This window comes from Papio anubis, chromosome 10 (genome assembly GCF_008728515.1).
Source record: "Papio anubis isolate 15944 chromosome 10, Panubis1.0, whole genome shotgun sequence".
NCBI lineage: Eukaryota > Metazoa > Chordata > Mammalia > Primates > Cercopithecidae > Papio > Papio anubis.
In genome coordinates, this window is record NC_044985.1 from 116,339,475 (window position 1) to 116,364,907 (window position 25,433).

The 25,433-nt window shown below is 48.6% G+C and overlaps 3 protein-coding genes across 9 annotated transcripts in view; 2 read left to right on the plus strand and 1 right to left on the minus strand.

The window, feature by feature from the left end:
• The first annotated feature begins 2,917 nt into the window (after nt 1-2,917).
• Nucleotides 2,918-9,628, plus strand: CHRNG (cholinergic receptor nicotinic gamma subunit). Its single transcript, XM_003908088.5, has 12 exons — nt 2,918-3,094; nt 3,284-3,423; nt 3,672-3,716; nt 3,893-4,002; nt 4,640-4,795; nt 5,691-5,788; nt 6,154-6,354; nt 6,547-6,661; nt 6,855-6,969; nt 7,626-7,836; nt 8,028-8,158; nt 8,771-9,628. Exons 1-12 carry the CDS (start codon nt 3,040-3,042, stop codon nt 8,942-8,944), a joined length of 1,551 nt encoding a protein of 516 aa, XP_003908137.1. The 5' UTR covers nt 2,918-3,039; the 3' UTR covers nt 8,945-9,628.
• A 1,862-nt stretch (nt 9,629-11,490) lies between these two features.
• On the minus strand, nt 11,491-14,089 carry TIGD1 (tigger transposable element derived 1). The gene has a single exon (XM_021924137.2). The coding sequence runs from the start codon at nt 13,397-13,399 to the stop codon at nt 11,627-11,629; it is 1,773 nt and encodes a 590-aa protein (XP_021779829.2). The 5' UTR covers nt 13,400-14,089; the 3' UTR covers nt 11,491-11,626.
• Nucleotides 14,090-14,118: 29 nt separating this feature from the next.
• Nucleotides 14,119-25,433, plus strand: part of EIF4E2 (eukaryotic translation initiation factor 4E family member 2) — a 32,545-nt gene continuing 21,230 nt past the window's right edge. For 4 of the 7 annotated variants that reach the window (XM_021924138.2, XM_009183328.4, XM_009183329.4 and 1 more), the window contains exons 1-3: nt 14,119-14,249; nt 19,959-20,073; nt 21,426-21,560. In XM_021924138.2, the coding sequence (XP_021779830.1) occupies nt 14,230-14,249; nt 19,959-20,073; nt 21,426-21,560 (270 nt within the window). In that variant the 5' untranslated portion in view covers nt 14,119-14,229. Of the gene's footprint in view, nt 14,250-14,295; nt 14,724-19,958; nt 20,074-21,067; nt 21,223-21,425; nt 21,561-25,433 lie in introns of those variants that run through there. The other 3 variants (XM_021924139.2, XM_009183327.2, XM_021924140.2) reach the window with 2 other exon arrangements.

Consider the following 25,433-nt stretch of genomic DNA (forward strand, 5'->3'; position numbering starts at 1 on the left):
TAACAAAGTTTTGGTGTCATTTGTTATACCAGCAATGTGACCTTGAGTGAGCTGCTCTTCATCTCTTACCTTCCATTTTCTAATCTGCAAAATGTGTGTCTAGTGAGTCCTAGTCATGGGGTGTTGTGAAAATTGAATTTCTAGTAGTAGCATTTTCATGTGACCTGCACATTTAATGGGTGGTGATTTAACCCATTTCCCTCAGTGGGGAATTGGTGACCTCATTAACTCAGATATATAGAAGGTGAGATTTTTAATGTTTAGATGTAACCAAGGAAAAAGAAAAACCATTTAAAACCAAAACTGACCCCAGTAACTTCTGCCTTCCAGCATGAACTATATTCACAAAATTCAAGGTACAAATCTTTTCTTTTCCTGTCTAAATAGGAAAGCCAGTTTGTTCTCACACCCGTCAGGTGAGCAGGAAGTCTGAGACTTCGCCAGGAATAGTCCATCAACTCAGGGAGGGTCCGTCTTAAGTACAGGGATGAGAGTGAGTCTAGGGCTCTCAGCCACAGTCTTTGCTTCTCTCTGCCTCATGGTGGCGCTGCTGGCAACAGGTCTTGGTTCAACCACCAGCTGAGTCCTCAGTTCTATTAGGCCTTGCTCAAGTGGCTGTGGACTTCCAGAGAAGACAACCCCAAAATGTCACACAAAACTGGGGGGGTGCCTCTTGCACAGGCTCCCAGGGAAACCACGGTTTCCACCAGCAGCACCCGCTCCCCCAGCACCGTGGTGCTCTCAGGACTGGTCCACTCTGACTGACATGGAACTCCATATTCTGTCCCCAGGAAGTCATGCTCATGGGCACAGCTTTCCGGGAAGCCAGAGTGTGTTCCTTACTCTCTCCAGACCAACAGGGCTACCTGCTCTCTTTCAATGGACAGTGAATCAGTAATACACTGGGATGCAAGGAACAGAAAGCTCAAGGAATTGTAGTTTAAACACAAAAGGTTTCCTTTTTCTCACATAATAATAGGGAGGCGGAGGTGATCACACCGCCTCAGCTGTCTAACAAAGCTATCAGGGACCCAGGCACTTTGCCATCTGCCCAGTCCTGCCTCCATGGCAAGCTGGCTTCTGTCCTCAGACCTGTTGGCCCCAGGTTGTGAGCTGACAGCAACAGCTGCACAATTAGCACCTATGTTCAGGCAGAAAAGGGCCAGCCATTTCTGATCCCTTTCATCAAGAAGCAAAACTTTTCCAGAGGCCGGACATAGTGGCTCACGCCTGTAATCATAGCACTTTGGGAGGCCAAGGCGGCTGGATCACCTGAGGTAAAGAGTTCAAGACCAGGCTGGCCAACATGGTGAAATCCCCTCTCTACTAAAAACACAAAAATTAGATGGGCGTGGTGGTGCCCGCCTGTAATCCCAGCTACTCAGGAGGCTGAGGCAAGAGAATTGCTTGAACCCAGGAGGCAGAGGTTGCAGTGAGCCGAGATCAAGCCATCGTACTACAGCCTTGGCAACAAGAGTGAAACTCCATCTCAAAAAACAAACAAACAAACAAACAAAAAATAACTTTTACATAAAGTCCCTGCAGACATCCCACAGGTCAAAACATCACATGGCTAGCCTATCTGAAGGGAGACTAGGAAATGAGTATTTTGCTCTACCAGCCATTATAACAGAGGGTGGCAAAGGAGTAGTGTTAGACAATTCTACAGATGATTTTCTCTGAATGGGTCCTGTCCCTGCACACGTAACCCCTCCAAGAAACTGCCATTCCTCATTGATGATTTACCCTTTGGAGAACACCAAGAAGGCTTCTAGGCCGTCTCTCCCAGAGCAGGGAGAGGGAGAAAACAGGAGGGTCGGGGGCAGGGAATGCAGGGACAGGTGGTCCACTGTTTGGCAGTGCTTCCTGATCTTGGAGGCCATTGATGAATTTGGTAAAGTGTGGGCATAAAGGAGAGTAAAGAGGTGGAGAGAAAATGGTCTGCAAAAGAGGATAAGAAAACTGCATCTAGGGGGACCAGAGGGCAAAATGGAAAGGCAAGGGTCTCAGAAGTGAGAAGGACACAAGGGCTTTGTAAATTCCAGGAAAAGTGGGCCACACAGAGAGAAGCTCAGTGGCGGGGGAGGGGTAAGCTTCCCCCCCACTGAGGGGAAGCTCAGGGAGGGGGAAGCTCAGGGAGGAGGAAGCTCGGGGAAAGGGAAACCCAGTGAGGGGGAAGCTTAGGGAGGGGGAAGTTCAGGGAGAGGGATGCTGAGTGAGGGTGATACCGAGTGAGGGGGATGCCGAGTGAGGGGGATACGGAGTGAGGGCGATGCCGAGTGAGGGCGATGCCGAGTGAGGGGGATGCCGAGTGATGGGGATGCGCAGTGAGGGAGATGCCCAGTGGCAGGCCAAGATGGGCGGATCACTTGAGTTTAGGAATTTAAGACTGGCCTGGCCAACATGGTGAAACCCCGTCTCCACTAAAAATACAAAAAAAAAATAGCCAGGCATGTTGGCACATGCCAGTAGTCCCAGCTACTCAGAAGGCTGAAGTAGGAGAATCACGGTGGAGGTTGTAGTGAGCCAAGATCGCACCACTGCACTCCAGCAAAAAACAAACAAACAAAATCCTCACATGCCTACCCAACAGCCTTCACACCCACCCAAATCCTGACTCCCTAGAGGGAGCAGGAGGGAGTCCACCTCAGCCCTCTCTGGAGCTGCCATCAGGTTCCTTGGCAACCTGCCTTTCCTACCACACCCAGCTGGCCCTGGCTGTGTCCTTGGCCCCCATGTGGAACACAGAGGTGGGGCTGGGACAACTGAGCCCGAGTTGGGGCTGGAAGGTGGATGTCTCTTTTGGGGCAGACGGGGCCCCTGTCTCCCCTCTCCAGCCCAGGTAATCTGAGCCCAGCATTGTGTCCATCCTGGAACAGCTGACAAGGCTGTGGTCAGACAGCTGGTGGGGCTGGGCCGGGTTGGCTGGGCTGACTGGGGTGGGAGTGTAGGCTGTTATATGACACCCAGAGCCCATCTGTCTCTGCCCCAGACCTTGGAGCTGTTGTCCCACCCATCACTGCAGATTGCTGAGGCGCCATGCATGGGGGCCAGGGGCTGCTGCTCCTCCTGCCGCTGCTGGCTGTCTGCCTGGGTAGGACACAAAGGAATCTCAGCCTAGGGAGTCCCAGAGCTGGGGTCCACGGCCTCAGGGGATGGAGAGCCTGAGGGCTATTGGGGCCTGCCCTGGATCCAGTTCCCTGAGTCTCCACTTCACACCCCCAGGGCCTCCCCAATCTTTCCGCCTCCAAGCTCCTGCTAGGCTCACGCCTGTCTATTGCAGGGGTCCAGGGCCGGAACCAGGAGGAGCGCCTGCTCGCAGACCTGATGCAAAACTACGACCCCAACCTGCGACCTGCGGAACGAGACTCGGATGTGGTCAACGTCAGCCTGAAGCTAACCCTCACCAACCTCATCTCCCTGGTAAGCCGCAGGATGGAGGAGGGGTCAGTGCACCAGGCCCTGGGACCCGCTGGGGATAGCATGGGGTGACTCCAGCCACCAAGAGGTTGGAGGGCCCCACAGGGGACAGGCTGGGGTCTGGAAAACCCCCATGATTGTGGGGGGTGTACTGTCAAGAGGCTGGGGGATGCTTGGCCCCATCGGTGGCCTGTGGGACTGGCACTGAAGTTGGGGGCTGAGCCCTCCATACTGCACCCTTGCACCCCCAGAACGAGCGAGAGGAAGCCCTCACCACCAACGTCTGGATAGAGATGGTAAGAGGCCACCCTGCTACCCTCCTTCCATCAGGGGCCCCACCTCACCACCCCAAGGCCTCCTGAGAGTTGCCTGCCCCCTTCCTGCCTCTTCTGTCCTCTTGGGCTGGATGCCCACTCCTAGGGGTGTGGTGCAGCAGAGTGCAGAGGCCTAGCAACTGCCCCTCCCCCTGTAGCAGTGGTGCGACTATCGCCTGCGCTGGGATCCGCGAGACTACGAAGGCCTGTGGGTGCTGAGGGTGCCGTCCACCATGGTGTGGCGGCCGGATATCGTGCTGGAGAACAAGTGAGGAGGGGGCGCAGACAGGGGTGTGGGGGACAAAGAACACAGGGTCTGGGCCCAGCAGAACAAGGGGGCTCTGGGAAAAGAGAAAGATGAGCAGGGGGTGCAAATTGGGCACCTGTGTGGCTAGGGAAGAACTGGATGGAGCAGGTGCCAAGGGCAGGGCCCTAGGTATGGCCTCTGACCCCAGGGCCAGCAGACCAGACCCTACGCCAGGCTCCATCCCCTCTGGGCTGGGCCACCTGGTGGGCTGCTCCCTTCCCTGTAACATGGGGCCACTGACGGGTCCTACAGAAGCTGGTGGGAGTCAACAAGACAGGCATGAAAAGTGCATCACTTGGGGGCTGGCACATGGTGTGGGCTTAACACGTTAATCGTTATTATTATTATTAAAACAAGAGAGAGAAAGAGAAGCAGAAATTAGGAGGTGGTGCCTGAGGAAGTCTGTCTGGGGCAGGGGTGGCAGGAGGATTGCTGGGGGGACCTAGTGGTCCGGGTGGGAACCACTCAGGGGGTGACAGGCTGGTAGGGACTTGTGTCCCCAGGCCCCTATCCACATGGGGCAGAGGGGCTGGTCTGGGGCTGGGGTGTCGGGGGCTGAGCCCACAGCCTCATGGCCTGGCCTGTTCTGTGCACACAGCGTGGACGGTGTCTTCGAGGTGGCCCTCTACTGCAATGTGCTCGTGTCCCCTGACGGCTGTATCTACTGGCTGCCGCCTGCCATCTTCCGTTCCGCCTGCTCTATCTCAGTCACCTACTTCCCCTTCGACTGGCAGAACTGCTCCCTTATCTTCCAGTGAGGCCATTTATGGGGGAGGATTAAGAGAGCTGCTCTCAGAGGGCCCTGGGCAGGGGTGGGGCAAGGCCTGGGCAAGACTTCTGGCCTTGGCTCCGGCAGCACCTAGAGGCCAAGGGCCTGGCTCCATCTCCCCTGGGCCTCTGTGCCCATCTCAGGCTAAGACGCCTGAAGGTGCCCGAGCTCTCCCTGCTAAGCCCGAGTCCCCTCACTCATCCTCCTTCACTGCCTCAGTTTCCTCGCCGGTGCCCCAAGGGGAGACATTCACACCTGGGGTGTGAATGGTACACATGCACACAACATGCATGTCTGCGCACACACGAAACCACTGCACACTCCAGGCCCACGGGGAGGCGGGGCTGTTCTGTGAGAGAGGGGCCCTGGCAGGGAACCCAGCGGAAGCATGTGTGCAACCAAGCCACCCCTGGGCGTCTCTGGGTCTGTTTCCTCAAACCTAAGTGTGGGGAGGAGGGCCTGAGGGAGGGTTCTCCTGTATCTTAGAGGAGCAGTCTTTCCACAAGCAAACCTGGCAGGGAGACTCCCCTCCATAGACACAAGGGTCCTCCTTAGCTAGGCATGTATATTCTACATTGCCATCATCAGCCCCTCCTGCCAGACAGCAGTGGGAGGGACACATGCAGAGTGGCCCTGGGCCCATCAGCCAGGTGAGGGCCCTGCAGCCTCCTGGGCCTTCAACTCAATCTTCCTGACCCCAAAGAGCCCTAGGTCCCCTGCTCTCCATATCTCACCACTGGGGTTTTATGGAGAACTCAGAAGCATGGGGCTGCATCTTGCTGAAGCAAAGCTGCCCACACATGTCCCCAGATGGTCATCCCCATGCAGTCATGGCAGGTCTACCCACTCACATTTAGCCTCTTTCCTCGGTGACTCCCAGGTCCCAGACTTACAGCACCAATGAGATTGATCTGCAGCTGAGTCAGGAAGATGGCCAGACCATCGAGTGGATTTTCATTGACCCTGAGGCCTTCACAGGTAACCCCCACCCAAGGGCTCCCCAGGCAGCCTCATCCAGGGCTCCTGCTGGACCAAGCTGTGGTCAAGGCTGGACCAAGGTCAAATCCCTCCCATGTAACTCAAAATGAAAACTACAGCAAACCATAAAATATGCTTTTTAAAACGTCCAACAAAGCTCTGACTTTCCTCATGATAATGACTCCAATTTTAGAAGGAGAGGCTCAAGTATCCAATCTCCCACCCCACTTCTGTCCTGCAAGGGTGCCTCCCCTGCTGGTGCTCCTTAGGGCACATGCTGCCCTTACAGCTGGGTCACTCAGGCTGCAGGGATCTGCCTAGCCCACACTTCCTGTGCCCACTCCTGCCTGCCTGCCTGCCCACAGAGAATGGGGAGTGGGCCATCCAGCACCGACCAGCCAAGATGCTCCTGGACCCAGCGGCACCAGCCCAGGAGGCAGGCCACCAGAAGGTGGTGTTCTACCTGCTCATCCAGCGCAAGCCCCTCTTCTACGTCATCAACATCATCGCCCCCTGCGTGCTCATCTCCTCCGTCGCCATCCTCATCTACTTCCTTCCTGCCAAGGGTACCTGGAGCCTATGGGAGAGAGCTGTCCAGTAGCACAGGGGATACCTGGGAGGCCGGGGCGGGCCCTGCCTGGGGCACAGAGTGGCATTACGACCCAGGACAGAGGCAGCGGGCTACTCCTGGGGTAAGGGTTTCCTCTGTGGGTGGGGAAGGTAGGGACCTGCTCTGAGAGCCTCTCGGTCACTGGCAGCTGGGGGCCAGAAGTGTACCGTCGCCATCAACGTGCTCCTGGCCCAGACTGTCTTCCTTTTCCTTGTGGCCAAGAAGGTGCCTGAAACCTCCCAGGCGGTGCCACTCATTAGCAAGTAAGGCTGGTCTTCATACCCACCCGCCTACCCCACTCTCCCTTCTTGGGAGCACAATGGCCTCCTGCATTGCCCTTTTGCCCTCCATCCACCCCAGCATCCTCAATTCAGGAGGCCTGAGGGGGGCAGCCACTAAGGGTGGGGGTAGCATCATGGTATGGGCTGCCAGCTCCTGCCCACCCCACCCTGACAGGTACCTGACCTTCCTCCTGGTGGTGACCATCCTCATTGTCGTGAATGCTGTGGTCGTGCTCAACGTGTCCTTGCGGTCCCCACACACACACTCCATGGCCCGAGGGGTCCGCAAGGCAAGGACCTTCCCTGCCCACTTCAACATCCTGCTGCCCACTCCCCTACACCTCCCTCTCGCACGCCCCTGGCCGTATTCCTCACCTGCGACATTCCACAGCACACCTATCCTGGGTGTATCTTGAAGCATGGGCCAAAATCGATTACAGTAATACAGTAATGAAATTGCTTCCTAGGTGCCAGGGATATTACAAATGTTAATGTATTTCATCTTCATAAAATCCGTATCATCTCCAATTACAGATGAGGACATTGAGGCGCAGAGAGGTTAAGTAACTTGCCCAAGAAAGTGCACTACGAAGTCAAAAAAGCAAGAGTCTCCCGGGGTAGTCTGATTCTAGTCTGTGATCTATAGCCCACCTGCAGCCTTCAGCTTGGGCCCTTGTTGCACATGCAGATTCCCAGGCCTGCCCCAGGCATTCTAGGCCAGAATAGCATGAGGGTTGGGGGCAGGAATCTGTGTTTGTAAAAAGTGCCCTGGTGATTCTGATGTGCACTGAAGTTTGGGGACCCAGGCTCATGTCCAGTACAGAGCTTTACCAAGGCCACATCACTGCCCTGGTATGTGCCTAGCAGCACAAGCCCTTAACGCCAACTTCCTGCTTCTGCTCTGAAGCTCAGCCTGGCTGCCCTAGTGAAGCCACCCCCTCTCTAGGTGTTCCTGAGGCTCTTGCCCCAGCTGCTGAGGATGCACGTTCGCCCGCTGGCCCCGGCAGCTGTGCGGGACACCCAGCCCCGGCTACAGAATGGCTCCTCGGGATGGTCGATCACAACTGGGGAGGTGGCCCTCTGCCTGCCTCGCAGTGAACTCCTCTTCCAGCAGTGGCAGCAGCAAGGGCTGGTGGCAGCAGCGCTGGAGAAGCTAGGTGAGACATTGCAGGTGTGCCTGGGGACACTCCTCCCCTGGGACTCCAGCTGGGGAGCCAGACACAGCAGATGAGTGCTGGAGAAGTGTCCAGGTCAGGGAGAGAGCAGCTAGGGTCCCTAAGGAGAGGCCATCTTCTCTGCCTGTTTCTCCTCCATTCTAGTCCCAAACCTTATCCTTTCTCTTTATCAGAGAAAGGCCCGGAGTTAGAGCCGAGCCAGTTCTGTGGCAGCCTGAAGCAGGCTGCGCCAGCCATCCAGGCCTGCGTGGAAGCCTGCAACCTCATTGCCCGTGCCCGGCACCAGCAGAGTCACTTTGACAATGTAAGCTGAGTCAGGGTGGGGTGGAGGTGGAGTGAGTACCTGGGCTTGGACCTGTGATGGAGACAGCATGAGTGGGGTGGCCAAGATAGGGCAGTGGGATGGAAAAAGAGGAGTTTGGGAGCAGTGGCTCACATCTGTAATCCCAGCACTTTGGGAGGCCGAGGCAGGTGGATTCACCTGATGCCAGGAGTTTGAGACCAGCCTGCCAACATGGCAAAATCCTATCTCTACCAAAAATTAGCTGGGCGTGGTGGTGGGCACCTGTATTCCCAGCTACTCAGGAGGCCGAGGCAGGAGAATCGCTTCAACCTGGGAGGTGGAGGTTGCAGTGAGCCGAGCCGAGATCGCACCACTGCACTCTGTCCTGGGTGAAAGAGTGAGACGTGAGACTCTGTCTCAAAAAAAAAAAAAAAAAAAAAAGAAAGAAAAAGGAACAGGGGCAGCGGGGACATCTCAGGGCCAGGGGACCATGGAATTAGCCACCAGTTGGGACCTGGACATAGGTAAGAAGGGCCCCAGGAAATGGAGACATGGAAGCCCAAGGATGAGAACGGGACCCAGGGAAGACCTGGTGCCGCCGCAGGCCATCCGACACCTGACTCCCATCCTCAGGGGAATGAGGAGTGGTTCCTGGTGGGCCGAGTGCTGGACCGCGTCTGCTTCCTGGCCATGCTCTCGCTCTTCGTCTGTGGCACGGCTGGCATCTTCCTCATGGCCCACTACAACCGGGTGCCAGCCCTGCCATTCCCTGGAGATCCACGCTCCTACCTGCCCTCACCAGACTGAGCCAACCAACCACCGCGGGGCATGTGGGAGTCACACACGTGGGTCACACTGAGTCTTATCAGGCACGTTCTCCTACTGAGGTCCTAAGTGTACTCTTTGGGAAGTGCCCTTCAGGGCTGTGTGAGCCAAACAGTCCTAAGAAAAGCTGGGGAAAGAGTCTGAGCTGGAGTCCGGGAGTGGTTGGGGGTGGGCTGTGGTTAGTGTGCTGCTGCGGTCAGCATGCGTGCAGGACTGGCTAGCTTGTCCTGGCAATAGCTGCTCCTCCACTCAGCGCACTCCCCTCACTTAGGCCAAGCATTATTCATTCCCATCAATCTGAAGTCCAAAGGACTGTTTTGTGTAATACCTTCGGGCTTGGGACTGGCTCCCTTTTTACAAGTTCTCCCTGAAAGAGGGCAGTCAAGAGAGGTGTGAAGAGTAGCAGCCTATGCTCTCTCCAAAGCAGGGCAGCAGCCCATGCCAGCTGGCATCTCCCCACTGTGCCTTCTGGGTACAATAAGCACCCAATTCTCAAAAGCCCCAGTGGCCTTTCCATTCATGTGCATTTTTCTACCACTGACCACAAGACAATTTCCTGAGTTTTGTAATCCTTTTTTTTTTTTTCAGTTTTTGATGTGTCGTCGTTGTTTTGTTTAGTTTTGAGACAGAGCCTCACTCTTGTCATGCAAGCTAGAGTGGAGTGGCATGATCACAGCTCACTGCAGCCTCAACTTCCGGGGCTCAAGCGATCCTCCTGCCTCAGTCTCCCAAGCAGCTGGCACCACAGGCATGCACCACTACACCCAGCTACTTTTAAATTTTTAGTACAGATGAGGTTTTGCTATGTTGCCTAGGTTGGTCTTGAACTCCTGAGCTCAAGTGATCCTCCCACTTGAGCCTTGGGATTACAGGCATAAGCCACTGTACCTGGCCTCCTTTTTTTTTTTTTTGAGATGGAGTCTTGCTCTGTCCTCCAGGCTGGAGTGCAGTGGCACAATCTCGGCTCACTGCAACTTCCGCCTCCTGGGTTCAAGTGATTCTCCTGCCTCAGCCTCCTGAGTAGCTGGAATTACAGGTGCACATCACCACGCCCAGCTAATTTTTTTTTTTTGTATTTTTAGTAGAAATGGGGTTTCACCATGTTGGCCAGGCTGGTCTCGAACTCCTGACCTTGTGATCCGCCCACCTCAGCCTCCCAAAAAGTGCTGGGATTACAGGCGTGAGCCACCGCGCCAGGTCACCTGGCCTCCATTTTAATTAAGAGCTCCTCACAGCAGTATGCACAAGCAAGAATCATTATTCCCCGTGTTATACTGGCAAATTGAGTCTAGAGTAAGAGGGACTCCACACAACACTGGTGGCTAAACAAGGTTTGAAGTCCAGAATTCCTGACTCTGACCCAATCTGACATTCTAAGATTCTATGGCCTGAAAAACAGGCCCTTCTTCCCAAAGGATGGTTGAGACAAGGAAGAGCCAGGCAAGAAGAGTGTGGAGTTAACAGAAAGCCACTGAGCTCTTCATTCCAGGAGAAGACTTTGGCCTCCCTTGACCCCACTAATCAGGTAGTAAGGCAATAAGCTGGGGTCTTCCTGTGGGAGAGGCGAGGTCCTGCTCTAAGATTACAGCTGGCACAAGAGTTCGGCTGGTAACCAGGGGACACCCTTGGGCAAGTCACCTATGCTCCCTAAGCCTGTTCCCTCATCGGTAAATAAGGTGCAAAAAATAATCCATTCCCGACCAGGTGTGGTGGCTCACACCTGTAATCCCAGCACCTTGAGAGGACAAGGTGGTGGACTGCTTGAGCTCAGGAGCCCAGGAACCCAGCCTGGGCAACATGGGGACACCCGGTCTCTACCAAAAAATAAAAACTTAGCTGGGCGTGGTGATGCATACCTGTAGTCCCAGTTACTCGGGAGGCTGAGGTGGGGGGATCGCTGGAGCCCAGGAGGTCTAGGCTGCAGTGAGCTGTGATCATGTGACTGCACTCCAGCCTGATGACACAGTAAGAGCCTGTCTCAAAAAAAATAAAAATAAAAAATTACAAAACTAAAAAAAAAAGTGAAAGTGCCACATAAAGGCCTGACAACAGGATATGATGGCAGGAGGGGGCCTTGGAAATATGCCCTCCCTCCAAGCACAGGATTGCTGTCTTTGGGGTTCAATCACCAGCAAGCTCATTTTATTTACTCCAGTGTGTGTCTGTGCTTGTGCATGCGCAGTGTGTTTGAAGCAAGAGCAGAGTCAGAGCCCTAGAGTCCTCGAGGAGTGAGGGAGAGTGGGGGAGAACTTTGATCAGGGAGGGGATCTGGTGACAGTGGGGTCATTTCAGCTTCCCATGAGCCCCTTACTAGCTGTGTATCTGGCACAAGTCTCTCAACCTCTCTGAAAGCCTCAGAAGGCAGAGGATTAGCTCCTTGTACACAGTAAGCACTCAAATTGGCTGCCATTACTATAGGTTACTGTCTCATGGGATCCATATAGTAACCTGAGGAGGTAGGAAGACGTATACCTCAAAGATATTCCAGGTTCAGTTCCAGACCAACACAAGAAAGCAAGTCACATGAATGTTTTTGGTTTCCCAATGCACATAAAAGTTATGTTTACACTATACTGTAGACTAGCAAGAGTGCAATAGCATTTTCTAATAAAACAATATACATACCTAAATTTAAAAATACTTTATTGCTAAAAATGCTAATGATCAATCTGAGCCTTCAGTGAGTCGTACTCTTTTTGCTGGTGGAGGGTCTTGCCTCGAGGTTGATGGCTGCTGACTGGTCAGGGTGGTGGCTGCTGAAGGTTGGGGTGGCTGTGGCAATTTCTTAAAATAAGACATCAGTGAAGTTTGTCTCAATTGACTCTTCCTTTCATGAAAGATTTCTCTGTAGCATGCGATGCTGTTTGATAGCATTTTGCCCACAGTAGAACTTCTTTCAAAATTGGAGTCAATCCTCTCAAACCCTGCTGCTGCTTTGTCAACTAAGTTTATGTAATATTCTAAATCCTTTGTTGTCATTTCAACAATGTTCACAGCATCTTCACCAGGTGTAGATTCCATCTCAAGAAACCACTTTCTTTGCGCATCCATAAGAAACAGCTCCTTATCTGTTACAGTTTTATCATGAGATTGCAGCAATTCAGTTACATCTCTAGGCTCTACTTCTAATTCTAGTTCTCTTGCTATTTCCACCACATCTGCACTTACTTCCTCCACTGAAGTCTTGAACCCATCATAGTCATCAATGAGGGTGGGAATCAACTTCTTCCAAACTCCTGTTAATGTTGACATTTTGACCTCCTCCCATGAATCACGAATGTTTTTAATGGCATCTAAAATGGTGAATCCTTTCCAGAAGGTTTTCAATTTGCTTTGCCCAGATCCATCAGAGACATCTCTATCCATGGCAGCTAGAGCCTTATGAAACGTATTTCTCAAATAATAAGACTTGAAGGTCGAAATTACTCCTTGATCCATGGGCTGCAGAATGGATGTTGTGTTAGCGGGCATGAAAACAACATTAATCTCCTTGTATATCTCCATCAGAGCTCTTGGATGACTAGGGGCATTGTCAATGAGCAGTAATATTTTGAAAGGAATCTTCTTTTCTGAGCAGTAGATCTCAACAGTGGGTTTAAAATATTCAGTAAACCACACTGTAAACAGATGTGCTGTCATCCGGGCTTTGCTGTTCCATTTATATAGCACAGGTAGAGTAGATTTAGTATAATTCTTAAGGGCCCTAGGATTTTCAGAATGGTAAACAAGCATTGGCTTCAACTTAAAGTCACCAGCTGCATTAGCCCCCAACAAGAGAGTCAGCCTGTCCTTTGAAGCTTTGAAGCCAGGCACTGACTTCTCCTCTCTAGCTATGAAAGTCCTAGATGGCATCTTCTTCCAACAGAAGGCTGTTTCATCTACATTGAAAATCTGTTGTTTAGTGTAGCCACCTTCATCAATGATCTTAGCTAAAGCTTCTGGATAACTTGCTGCAGCTTCTACATCAGCACTAGCTGCTTCACCCTGTGCTTTTATGTTGTGGAAACGGCTTCTTTCCTTAAACCTCATGAACCAACCTCTGCTAGCTTCAAACTTTTCTTCTGCGGCTTCCACACCTCTCTCAGCTTTCATAGAGTTGAAGAGAGTTAGGGCCTTGTTCTGGATTAGGCTTTGGCTTAAGGGAATGTTGTGGCTGGTCTGATCTTCTATCCAGACCACTAAAACTTTCTCCATATCAGCAATAAGGCTGTTTCGCTTTCTTATCATTCGTGTGTTCATTGGAGTAGCACTTTTAACTTCCTTCAAGAACTTTTCCTTTGCATTTACAACTTGGCTAACTGTTTGCCGCAGGAGGCCTAGCCTTCGGCCTATCTCGGCTTTTGACATACCTTCCTCACTGAGTTTAATCATTTCTAGTTTTTGATTTAAAGTGAGAGACGTGCGACTCTTCCTTTCACTTGAGCACTTAGAGGCCATTGCAAAGTTATTAATTCGCCTAATCTCAATATTGTTGTGTCTCAGGGAATAGAGAGGCCCAAGAAGAGGGAGAAAGATGGGGAACAATCTGTGGGTGGAGCAGTCAGAACACACACAACATTAAGTTCGCGGTCTTATAAAAGACGCTGTATGTGGCACCCCAAAACAATAGCAACATCAAAGATCACTGATCATAGATCACCATAACAGACACAGAAATCATGAAAAGTTTGAAATATTTTGAGAATTACCAAAATGTAACACAGAGACACGAAGTGAACACATGCTGTTGGAAAATGGCGCTAATACAGTTGCTGGACTCAGGGCTGCCACAAACCCTCAATTTGTTTTTAGAAAGTCCTATCTGCGAAGCGCAATAAAACGAGGTATGCCATAGTATAGTGGCGCTGCCGCCAAAGGAAAGCCTCGGGAAGGTTAAGAGAGATACCGGAGAGTGCGTCCGGCACTGGAGGAGGAGGAGGGTTTTTACCAGGCAGCGAGTCCAGAGCCCGCGCTGTCAACGACGCGGTGCTGCCTTTTTTCGGAGGCGCTGCGGGAGGGCGCCTGGACACGCTCCCTTAGGAGAGCGGGCAGGTCACAGGACCTGGACGGCGACAAAGCTGAGACCTGAAGCCAGCTCCACCGCTGAGGCCAACCCTCTGCGCAGCCGCCCTGGGCTGGCGTCCCGAGATAGCCGCCCCCAAACCGGGCCTGCGCGTGGACGTTCCGCTGTGCCCCGCGCAAAACCGGAAGTACCCGGGCCTAAGGCTGAGGGACCCGGTGGAGCGGAAGTCACTCCCTGAGGCAGTGGCGACAGCCGCGGCGAGAGGATGAACAACAAGTTCGACGCGTGAGTGGCTCGTGGCCGCCCCCGGGGCCCCTTCCCCCAACAGTTCCCCCGCGCCCGCCCCCACTGGGGCTGGGGCGGCGCAAACCCGGCGGCCCCGGCTTCCCTGCCGGGATCAGGCTGCGGCCGGACCTGGCCTGGGCTGCCGGGGAGGAGGGGGCTGGGGAGCGATGGATCCCGGGGTCCCGGAGACCCCAGGGCCGTCCGAACCGAGGGCGAAGAGCTGAGCCCGGGGGAGGGGTGGCTGTGCCGCCCGGTAGGGGGAGATTTTCGGACGCCCCGCCCCGGTGGATGCGGATTGCCGACGACGTGGAGGGGTGGGGACCTCGGCGGTTTGGGTGTTTCCGCAGTCTGGCCGCGCTGTCTCTGAATCCAGCTTTCCTCACACACTCCCTCTTCCCTCTGAGCCTCAGTTTTCTCATCTGCAGAGTGGGGACGGTAACACCCTTTGTCGTAGAGTTTGGAGGATGCAATGAGGTAATGTGGCGGCTGCCCTCGACGCGGTGGAAGGCTGGCTTAGGAATTAGCATCTTCCTGAGACTCTTCCTACTTTCTTTCTCCTCCCACTCCCGTTCCCGTCTTCCAACACACTCGCCAAGACTTGGGTATACTTGTCGCCCTCTCTTGCCCGCTCCGGTTTCTAGTTTCAGCATCAAACAGTTTGGAGGTACAGAAGGAAAATGCAGAAGTATTTTTACTTATCCCCCTCCAAGGATTGATTGTATCTTGAGGTAGAATATGTTCCTACCTCTGTTCCAGTAGTCTAGTAAATCTGTCTCTTCATCTGAAAGCCTGGATTTGTAGTCCCAGATTCACCACTTACCAGCCGTTTGACTGTAGAAAAGTTACCCAGTCTCTGAGCCATTGTTGCTCAAACCACGTTAGTGGTTAATACCCTGCTGCCACAGCGGGGTGTGATAAGGGTCAAATCACACTCAGCAATGCTTAAAGATACTTGTGAAACATTGCTAACTACTGAGATATAAACGTAAAGTGGAATTACTATTAGTTTAGGTTGTGACCTTGTGCTTTTGATGGGAAATTAGGGTTTTTCCAATGCAGAGAGTACTGTGCAAATTCAAGGAGTACTGGATTTCCAACACTCCAGGCAGGTAGGTCCTCAGGCATGTTTGCTGGTTGCTGAGAGGTCTCTGCTACTTGAGAAAGTCTTTGCCCGACCTCTTCTCTATCCTTAGGTTTAACTGAGCCTATCCCTCTACGAACCTCTCCCACACTGCCGTCCCATTTCATCTCTATCGTAAACCCTGCAACACCTAGCTCCAGATCCACATCCTGCCTCAGTGGAGCTTTCTGGAACCTTTATACCCCTTCCTCCACTGATTTGCACAAACCAAATTTCATCCTAAGAAGACATCTTATGGGTCATCTAGCTCAGGCCTACCTAAATCATTTGGGGGTCTGCAGTAAGAATGGTAATAATGGACTTCCACAGGGATTTTGCTAGGTACTTTTCATATATATATGTTTTTTGAGCCAGGGTCTCACTGTGTCACCCTGGCTGGAGTGCAGTGGTGTGATCACAGCTCACTGCCCACTCAACCTCCTGGGCACCAGCAATCCTACCATCTCAGCCTCCAGAGTAGCTGGGACTACAAGCATGTGCCACCCTGCCTGGCTAATTTTTTTTGTATTTTTTGTAGAGACAGGGTTTCACCATGTTGCCCAGGCTGATGTCCAATTCCTGGACTCAAGAGATCCACCCACCTTGGCCTCCCAAAGTGCTGAGATTACAGGCGGGAGCCACCACCCCCAGCCTCATATGTTATTTCTACTCTAACAATTCTGTGAAGGGGATCTTGTTATCTCCTTTTACAGATAAGGAAAAGGAGACTCTGAGATTAAGTAATGCCCAAGACAACGGGAAAGGAAGGGCTATCCCAGGTTTGTTGTGTAACCTTGGTTCAAGCACCTTGTGAGAAAAATTAAACTTGTCCACTTTTTTATCTTAGCTCTTCTATGATTGAAGAACCTGGGTCATTTTAATCACTTTGAATTATTAACTATTATATTGAGCCAGAATCTTTTAACATCTACCCTCTAGCATTGCAGGAAGAAGAAAAACAAGCTTTCTTTCATTTGAAATTAGCAGTTGAAAACAGCACTCCTGCCCCTAGTTTTATTTTTTTATGTTGTTTTTCATTCAGAAATTCTGCACTTTTTAGGCCATTGCTGCATATTTGGAGTCTTTATCACATTGCTCTCTTTACTAATCTGCACTCTTTACCACATTGCTCTTAAGGACATGTTCCAGTTTGCCAGAATTCTTCCAGAAGTCCAGTGGCTGGAGCTGAGTACAGTAGTGTATAATCTAATGGGCTCATATTAAAGATTAGCTCTAATCTCCGTTACTGTATGGACTCAACTTCTCTGAATGAAACCTTTGATTATAATTGCTTTTGTGGAGAGGGGGTAGACCTATGAAGTCCTTAGATCGCATTGCCAGTGATCCTATTGATATGTAAAACCCTAAGATGCTTTCACAAAAACTGCAGTCCTGACGTAGTTAAACATGGTTTTCAGATCTAGACCACCGTACTTGATTTTGTCCGTATTCTACATCATTTGCTTTTTATTCTGTATCGTTAACTTTGGGCCCATTCCTAACTATTGTCTAAACCACTTATTTGGCACTCATTGCTTTGATTCTATAGACCCATTCATTAAATGGAAATTTGTTTTATGCCACTGTCTGATGGTGGGGGTATAAAGATGAATTGAACCAAGGTCTTGCCCACAAGGAATTGGTCTAGTTCAGAGGGTGAGGAAATACCTGGGCAGAAGCTTAGCAAGCTAACTAAAGTTCCTCTCAGTCGGGACAGCCTCAGAGTTGCTACCTGACTGCCCGAGTTTACAGAGCACTGATTTTTCAGGCTGAGTGGTATCTTGACTCAAATCCAGCTTGAAGCTGGGAAGAGTAGCTTATAAGATTTGCCTTAAATGTAGGCTTAGAGGGCAGAGTAGTTGGTTAGTTCCACCCTCAGGTAATAAAAGCACTAGGTGTAGGTCCATTAGGGTTCCCATTTACTGTCTTAGAAAGGAATCCGAAGTGCTCCAGGGATCACAGGAACATTGTTTCTTCTCTGACAATTATTTTTGTTAGTTTTTTCTCTGTTTCCTGGTAGTGATCAGCAGCAAAACCACTAAAAAGAAAGGAAGGTATATGCTTTTCTTGGGACTAGCAAAAACAAGATGCTGGGATGACTATACCCCTCTTCAACCAAGATCTAAATGCAAGGGACCCCAGAGGCTATAGTGGGAGTTGGAAGCTAAGAAGAGAGGAATAGGGTTTGCATCCCAGGGGTGTGCCCTAAAGAAGAGAGTTGAGAGCTGTCCTGGGCCTAAGCAGAAGAACCCTTGAGATGTTCTTGATCAGGAGACAGAACTGGCCATGAGAGTATAGCTGGAACAAGTGCAAACATTTATATGGGGAAGTTCAGAAGAGGAGAGCCCAACTTAGCCTAGGTCGGGAGAGGTTAGGAAATGTTTCCAAGAGAAAGTGGCCCTCGATCTGAGTCCTGTAGGACAAGTTAACTAGGCAAAGAAGGACTTCTTGAGGAGAGACCACATGATGAGCACAGCAGAAGGATAAAATTGGGGCATCAAAATTAGGATGATACAACTGGAGTGAAAAGAGTTCGTTGGGACCAGGAAGGAGATGATATTGGGACATGTGAGCAGAGCAGGGGCCTTTGCACCATGCTGAGGCATGGATATATCTGTGAACCTTTTCTCCTCAGCTAGGTCCTTGGGGACAAGCACTCTGGTAGCTCATACACACCATAGATGCTTGGTAGATGTTGGTAATTTTTAATCCATAGATCTTGTGTGCTAGACAGGCTCCTTTTGAAAAGGAAACCAAATGTTTAATAAAGGGGAAGGGAATATCATAAGCGCAGATGATGGTCTCCTGAAAGTCCAGGGAGGCTGAATAAAAGCCAGAGAGATGGTAGCACCAGCAACAAAATGAAAGTCCCCTGCATTTTCTCTGCTCATCTGCCCCACTCTCTTATCTCCTGGCTTTCTTATCTCTTATCTCCTGGCTTTCTCTGCTTTTGCTCATTGTCTTAATTCTTTCAGGGCTTTTCTTGCATGGGGCGCATATGGCTGCCGCAACTCCTAAGTCTATGATCTTTCTCCTCCTAGATGAATGCTGAGGGGAGGAATCTGCTTATATATTTGAGCAAGGCCCTGGAGCATAGGTTATTGCCTGGGCTGGACTGCCCTTTGGTCAGGTGCCCGTCCTAGTTGTGTCTTGACCAGGGTAGGGATGGGAAGGTTCATGGCACAGGGCATAACCTCCTGAGATTATCCTACAGCTAGGCCTGTGAAATGGGGAGAGCAGAGACCCCAACATGTGACTAGTGCATTCATTCTAATATTTATTGGGTGCTTTTAATGTATCAGGCACTGGGGATTCATGGGCAAAAAAAAAAAAAAAAACACAAAGTACCCTGCAACATGTTTATGTATCTGCATAGGATAGTATCTGAATTATAATTGGAGCATTTCTTGTACCATTCTTGAGAACTGCCTAATTTCATTTGACCACATATATAGTTATTGGGGCAAGAAAGATGATTGGAGAGATCTCTGATGAGTTAATGGTCCAACCCTAGAATAAATGGTTTTCTTATTGTCTTTGCAAACTCACCTTCCATTTATCTTTTTGTCTGGATCCATTGATTTTTAGGTGTACCTGAAAACCTTGGGGTAGTTTCGCTGCTCATGAAAGGGAGGGTAATCCCTAAAGTACGTTTGTGCTTATGAAGCAAGAACACATTTATTCTTTCAGTCATTTATTTTTCCTTTTGGTTTACCATTTATGCAGCATCTTCTAGTGCTGCATGTTAAGGCAACATCTTGCCGTGGGTGCAGGAGATACCAAGATGAAATAAGACACTGCTCTAAGGGAACTCTCTCTCTAGTAGGAAAAACAGACATGGGAGGAATGGTGTGGCAGACTGAAGGGGTGGTGTTTGCAAATGGCACCGATAAGGGAATATAGATTGCTAGAGGTGGAGGATCCTGGCTGGCAGGAGTCAGATTCTAGAGGATTTTACATTTTGCTGTACTTTATCTTAGAGGGTAGGCATCAAAAAGCGAGGGACGGTTGAAAGTTTAAACATGGAAGTTAAATGTCAGATTTGCACTTAAAAAGATAATGCTGGTGAAAGGGTGGATAGAGAGTGAGAGATTTGTGTCAGGAAGACCACTGAGGAATTTATTGTATGATTGAGATGTCAGGCGAAGAGGGCCTAAACTAAAGTAGTGACAGTGGGGAAGTGTAGAAGAGGTGGTAAGGAGAAGTGGCAAAGCAGATAGTACGTTTTTAACCTTCATTTGAAATGCCAAAGCATTAGAGACTCTTCTCATTTTTTACTCCATTTTTGGCAGGGAAAACAATCCCTTAAACTGTATACCTGAAACAGTCCCTTTAACTGGTTCTTTTTGTGCCTTTTTAGAAAACTGAAAGAGTGCTTTCTGGAGTTCACAAGTTAGCTGATGGGCATTTTGTTTTTGTTTAATCCTCCTAATTTGCCTGTCTGTATTATTTTGCCCTTCTCACATCTCAGGGCCTGAATTTGAGTGACTTTGGGTTGGTTACATGTAGTTCGTATGACTTGGTGGCTTTGTTAGGTAAGCAAGAATTGACTTCATCACAGAATAGTATTATGTTGCCTTTCCATTCAGTTTGAAAGATGATGACAGTGGGGACCATGATCAGAATGAAGAAAACAGCACACAGAAAGATGGTGAGAAGGAAAAAACGGAACGAGACAAGAATCAGAGCAGTAGCAAGAGAAAGGTGAGTTTTGCGCTGCACAGTTGTAGTTGCCTTTGAACTTGAGACTTTATTGTCTTGTGGAATCTGTTTATCTGGAAGATACCAGATTAACTTGATGGCATCCTGTGTTGGAATATCTGACTTTGTTCTCAGAAAAACATTGTGCAATCATTGACGTTCATTTTGGGACCTAGAACTTTTCTCTTGCCGCAAAATCTTGAGATGCTGCCTTGCTTTCAGCATTCTCCTAGCCTGAGATGGAGGAGATTAGCTCTGGAGCTTAACAAGGCTGTTAGCTACTTCTTAGGCCACTGCTGAGTGTTTCAAATGCTACACACCCTTTTAAATTTTAGACAGTTTAGTCAACAATAGTCTAAGGTGAAAGTGACTTGGAAAAGGGAAAACTTAGGGAATGAGAGAGAGAGAGATCAGTTTTTTCCTTGAAATGTCAAAACAGGCTGGGTGCAGTGGCTCATGCCTGTAATTCCAGCACTTTGAAAGGCCAAGGTGGGCAGATCCCTAGGTCAAGAGATCAGGACCATCCTGGCCAACATGGTGAAATCCCATCTCTACTAAAAATACAAAAATTAGCTGGGTGCTGTAGCATATGCCTGTAGTCCCAGCTACTGGGGAGGCTGAGGCAGGAGAATTGCTTGAACCCGGGAGGCGGAGGCTGCGGTGAGCCAAGATCATACCACTGCACTCCAGCCTGGCAACAGACTCCATTTCAAAAAAAAAAAAAAACAAAAGAAATATCAAAGCAATCACTAATTCATTTATTCTACAATATTGAGTAGCACTCCAAGGGCAAGCCACTTTATACTAGATGCTAAGAGGACACAAAGGGTAATGAGACTGTGGAAGGGGCTTATATTTAATAGTACCAATAATAACAATACTGACATCTGTTGTGCACGTACTCTCTGCCAGTTGCTCAGCATTGTATATCCACTAATTCATTTGATCCTCTCGGCAGTATTATGAGATAGTTGTTATTATTTTCCTCATTTTGCAGGTAAGAAGATGAGGCACAAACAGGTTAAGTAACTTGACAGTGATGAATCTCATAGAGAAAGCAGTGCTTGGACTGGGCATAGGCTGAGATAAGATACAAACGTGAATACCTGTTATTATATGAGGCAGAAAGTTACAAAGGCCATAAGAACACAGGTAAAGTGTTAGAGGAATTTGGAATCGGTTAACCACTGAGGAAACGTACTGTGTAAGCAGAATCTTGGGCACATTGCGGGTAGTTGAGGTTGTATATCCTTTTTTAATTGTGGAGGTGGTAAAGATTGACACTGTAAAATGTTCTCTCAGTCTCAGACCATATGACAAATGCCGTGGACTAACACACGTTCTTTACTTCCCAGGCTGTTGTTCCTGGACCAGCAGAGCATCCCCTGCAGTACAACTACACTTTTTGGTACTCCAGGAGAACCCCCGGCCGTCCCACCAGCTCACAGAGCTATGAACAGAATATCAAACAGATTGGCACCTTTGCCTCTGTGAGTTCTTGGTGATTTAATGGAGTGTGCCTTGATAGTTCATTCATGCCTGTATCGATATGATGTTTATTTACCTTCCTAGTAACCTATTTAAGATTCTGGTTTTCTGAATTGACTGACCTGAGCCTCCGGAGTCAGGTTTGTTCATTTTTAGGTTTCTCACTAGATATCCATGGTTAGCATGTAGGTATCAACATATAGGAGAATTGTAGAGTTGATCAGAAGGGCATAATACAAAAGAACAGGTTTGGGGTTTTGTTTTTTTTTTAACTGAGACAGAGTCTCTTGCTCTGTCGCCCAGGCTGGAGTGCAGTGGTGTAATCCCAGCTCATTGCAACCTCCACTTCCTGGGTTCAAGCAATTCGCTTGCCTCAGCCTCCTGAGTAGCTGAGATTATAGGCATGTGCCACCACAATCAGCTAATTTTTGTATTTTTAGTAGAGACGGGATTCCACTATGTTGGCCAGGCTGGTCTCGAACTCCTGACCTTAGGTGATCTATCCGCCTTGGCCTCCCAAAGTGCTGGATTACAGGAGTGACCCGCTGTACCTGGCCCTATTTTTTGTTTTGTTTTGTTTTGTTTGTTTAAGTAGATATTTATGGAGTCCTTACTAAGTTCAAAGTGTCATAAATACAAAGGTTTATAATACATGTTGTCTATCCTCATGAAGTTTAACAGTAAACTGAAAAATTTTGAAAGTTTTGTATTTAAGAAGCTCCCATTAGGGTTCTGGCTGTGTTAACGATTATGCATAAAATATCTTTTTCCTGTGTTCAGAAAGAAAATGAAATGTCTAATAATTGCTTTTTGTACTGTCAGTCAGAGAGCCCAGACCGTCTCATCTCTCTCCCAGGTAACTTGGTTTGTGTACCCCAAGAATCCATCTGCAACTAACACCACTCTAGTTGAACAAAGGTTATTATGTACCCAGTGTGTGCTGTACATTCAATCTCTGGGCAGAGTCAAATGTGGGGTTTGTCATTTTCTTGAGATTGGCAAAGTATTAGTCTGTTTAAAATGCAGAAACTGGAAAAGAATACTCCAGTAGGAAATACTACAACAAACTGCTAAGGAGGAAGGACGTATAACACATACTTTATTTGTGTCATTTCCTTCCATCATTTCGATAGCCCTATGAGGTCAGTGATATTATCCATATTTTACAAATGAGGAAAGGAAAACTTGGGTTAAGTATCTGATCTAAAGTCTCAAGTTACGGTGGGGCATGGTAGCTCATGCCTGTAATTCCACCACTTTGGGAGGCTGAGGTAGGAAGATTGTTTGAGCCCAGGAGTTTGAGACCAGCCTAGGTAACGTAAAATTAGCTGATTTGGAGAAAAGGGGAACACTAAAAAAAAAAAAAAAAAAAAAAAAATCCTGGCCATGTTGGTGTGCACCTGTGGCCCCAACTACTCAGGAGGCTGAGGCAGGAAGATCACTTGAACCCAGGAGGTTAAGACTACAGTGAGCCATGTTTGTGCCACTGCACTCTAGCCTGGGCAACAGAGATAGACCCTGTCTTAAAAATTTTTTTAAATTCTCAAGTCAGTCATAATTCACTGGATTAAATGGGGGAGCCAGTGTAATTGAAGCTCAGGTACAGAAGTTTCCGGATAGCTGAACACATGGAGGTACCTGGAGGGTGGTGCACCTAGAGGGGACATGGAAGCTCCCTGAACCTTCCTCCATACCTTCCCTCATACCTTGCCCTACACATCTCTTCATCTGTGTCCTTTGTTTATAATAAACCGGTAACGTAAGGTACCAAGACAATAACTGGGGAAAGAATCTTCTTTTCAACAAACAGTGCTGAGACAACTGGATTTCCAGGTGCAGAAGAATGAATTTGCATTCCTTCCTGATACCATGTACAAAAAGTAACTAAAAATGGATCATAGACCTAAATGTAAGAGCTAAAATTATAAAATTCTTAGAAGAAAAATGTTAGTACATCTTAATGAACTTAGGTTAGGCAAAGCCTTCTTAAATAACACACTAAATGCATAAGCAGCAAAAGATTAAATACTTGGCTGGGCGTGGTGGCTCACATCTGTAATCCTAGTACTTTGGGAGGCTGAGGCAGGAGGATCACTTGAGCTCGGGAGTTTGAGACCAGCCTGGGCAACATAGTGAGACCCTATCTCTATAGGATTTCGTCAAAATTCAAAACTTTTCTGCTTCAAAGGACACTATCAAGAAAGTGAAAAGATAGCCTACAAAATGGGAGAAAATGTTGCAAATCATATCTAATACTTGTATCTAGAATACTCTTACAACTCAATTATAATCTGCTTAATATGAAATCAACATCATTACTATGCCGAGCTGATAAAATTTCAGCCTAAAGCAAAGATCTTGTTTAGTTCGCCAGTGTTATCTTAGAATCGGCTAACTTAGGTTTTTGAAATAATATAACTAGCTTGTGTACTGGTTCATATTTGATTCAAGAAATGCTTGTTGAATGAATTCAAGGCCCTAGTAGGCTTCTAAAAGGAATGAAGGCACAGATCCTGTCCTTGGGGAAATAAGATGTGCCCAGGAATTTCTAATACAGGATAGACAATAAGTGGTACTATGGGAAAGGCATGTAGAGTGCTCTTGGAGTTTGGAGGAAAGAAGGAATTGATTCCAGTTTGGGGAATACTGCCATTGAAGAGATGGGTTTAAGATCGATTTTAAAGAACTTGGCCAGACCTGGTGGCTCATTCCTGTAATCCCAGTACTTTGGGAGGCCAAGATGGGAGGATTGCTTGAAGCCAGGAGTTCAAAATCAGCCTGGGCAACATAGTGAGATCTTATCTGAAAAAAAAAAAAAAAAAAAATTGGAGTAATTATGCATACTTCTTGCATTTTTATTTCCCTCTTGTGGGAAAAAAAAAGCATATAAAAATTTACCCAAATTGTACAAGAAGAGTTTTTCTTTTCTTTCAGCGTATATGTTAAGGAATGATTTATCATCAGGACTATCTCGGGTTAAGGCTTCTTCAGTGCTCACTGGATGTGTGATAGTATTTAAAGTCTGTCATTTTGACTTCGTAGGTCTGAACCTGAAAAATAGAAATAAAGTCTATTATGTAATTCAGGTCATTAGGAAATGGCTCACAATATTAAATTCATCACAGATAAATAATTACATTATTAATCCTTTTATCGAATTCAAAGCAGTGTTTCCCAGTGATTCTTAGCCTAATCATTAACAACATTCAAAAGTTCTTAAAGTCAGGGTGACGAGGAAGGCATCATCTTGAAATGGAAAGAGCACTGGACTTGGTAATCAGAGCTCACCTATTCTGATGCTTGACTCTCAGCTAGAGCAACTCAGTCCTGAAACTTTTCTCAACTATAAAACAAGTTGTTGAGATGATTTCTGAAGTCCTTTCTGCACCTCATATTCTGAGTCTGTGAACACTTATTTTTTTGGTTTCAATTAGAACTGTCAAATCTTTTAAAGTTTAATAATATTTCTCAGGCCAGGCACAGTAGCTAATGCCTGTAGTCCAGCACTCTGGGAGGCCAAGGAGGGAGGATCAATCTAGGACTTCAAGACTATCCTGGGCAATAGGGTTAGACTTCATCTCTACAAAAAATAAAAATAAAAAAATAGCTGGGCATGGTGATGCCCACTTGTGGTCCCAGCTACTCAGGAGGCTGAGCCAGGAGTATTGCTTGAGCCGGGGAGGTCGAGGCTGCAGTGAGCCGTGATCACACTGCTGCACTCCAGCCTGGGTAACAGAGCAAGACCCCATCTCAAATGATGAATGAATGAATGAATGAATGAATGATGGTCTCGAGCTGTTTAACTTCACCTCTTTGCATATAAGATTGTGTAGTGGAGCTAGGCGTGTTGGCTAACGCCTGTAATCCCAGCACTT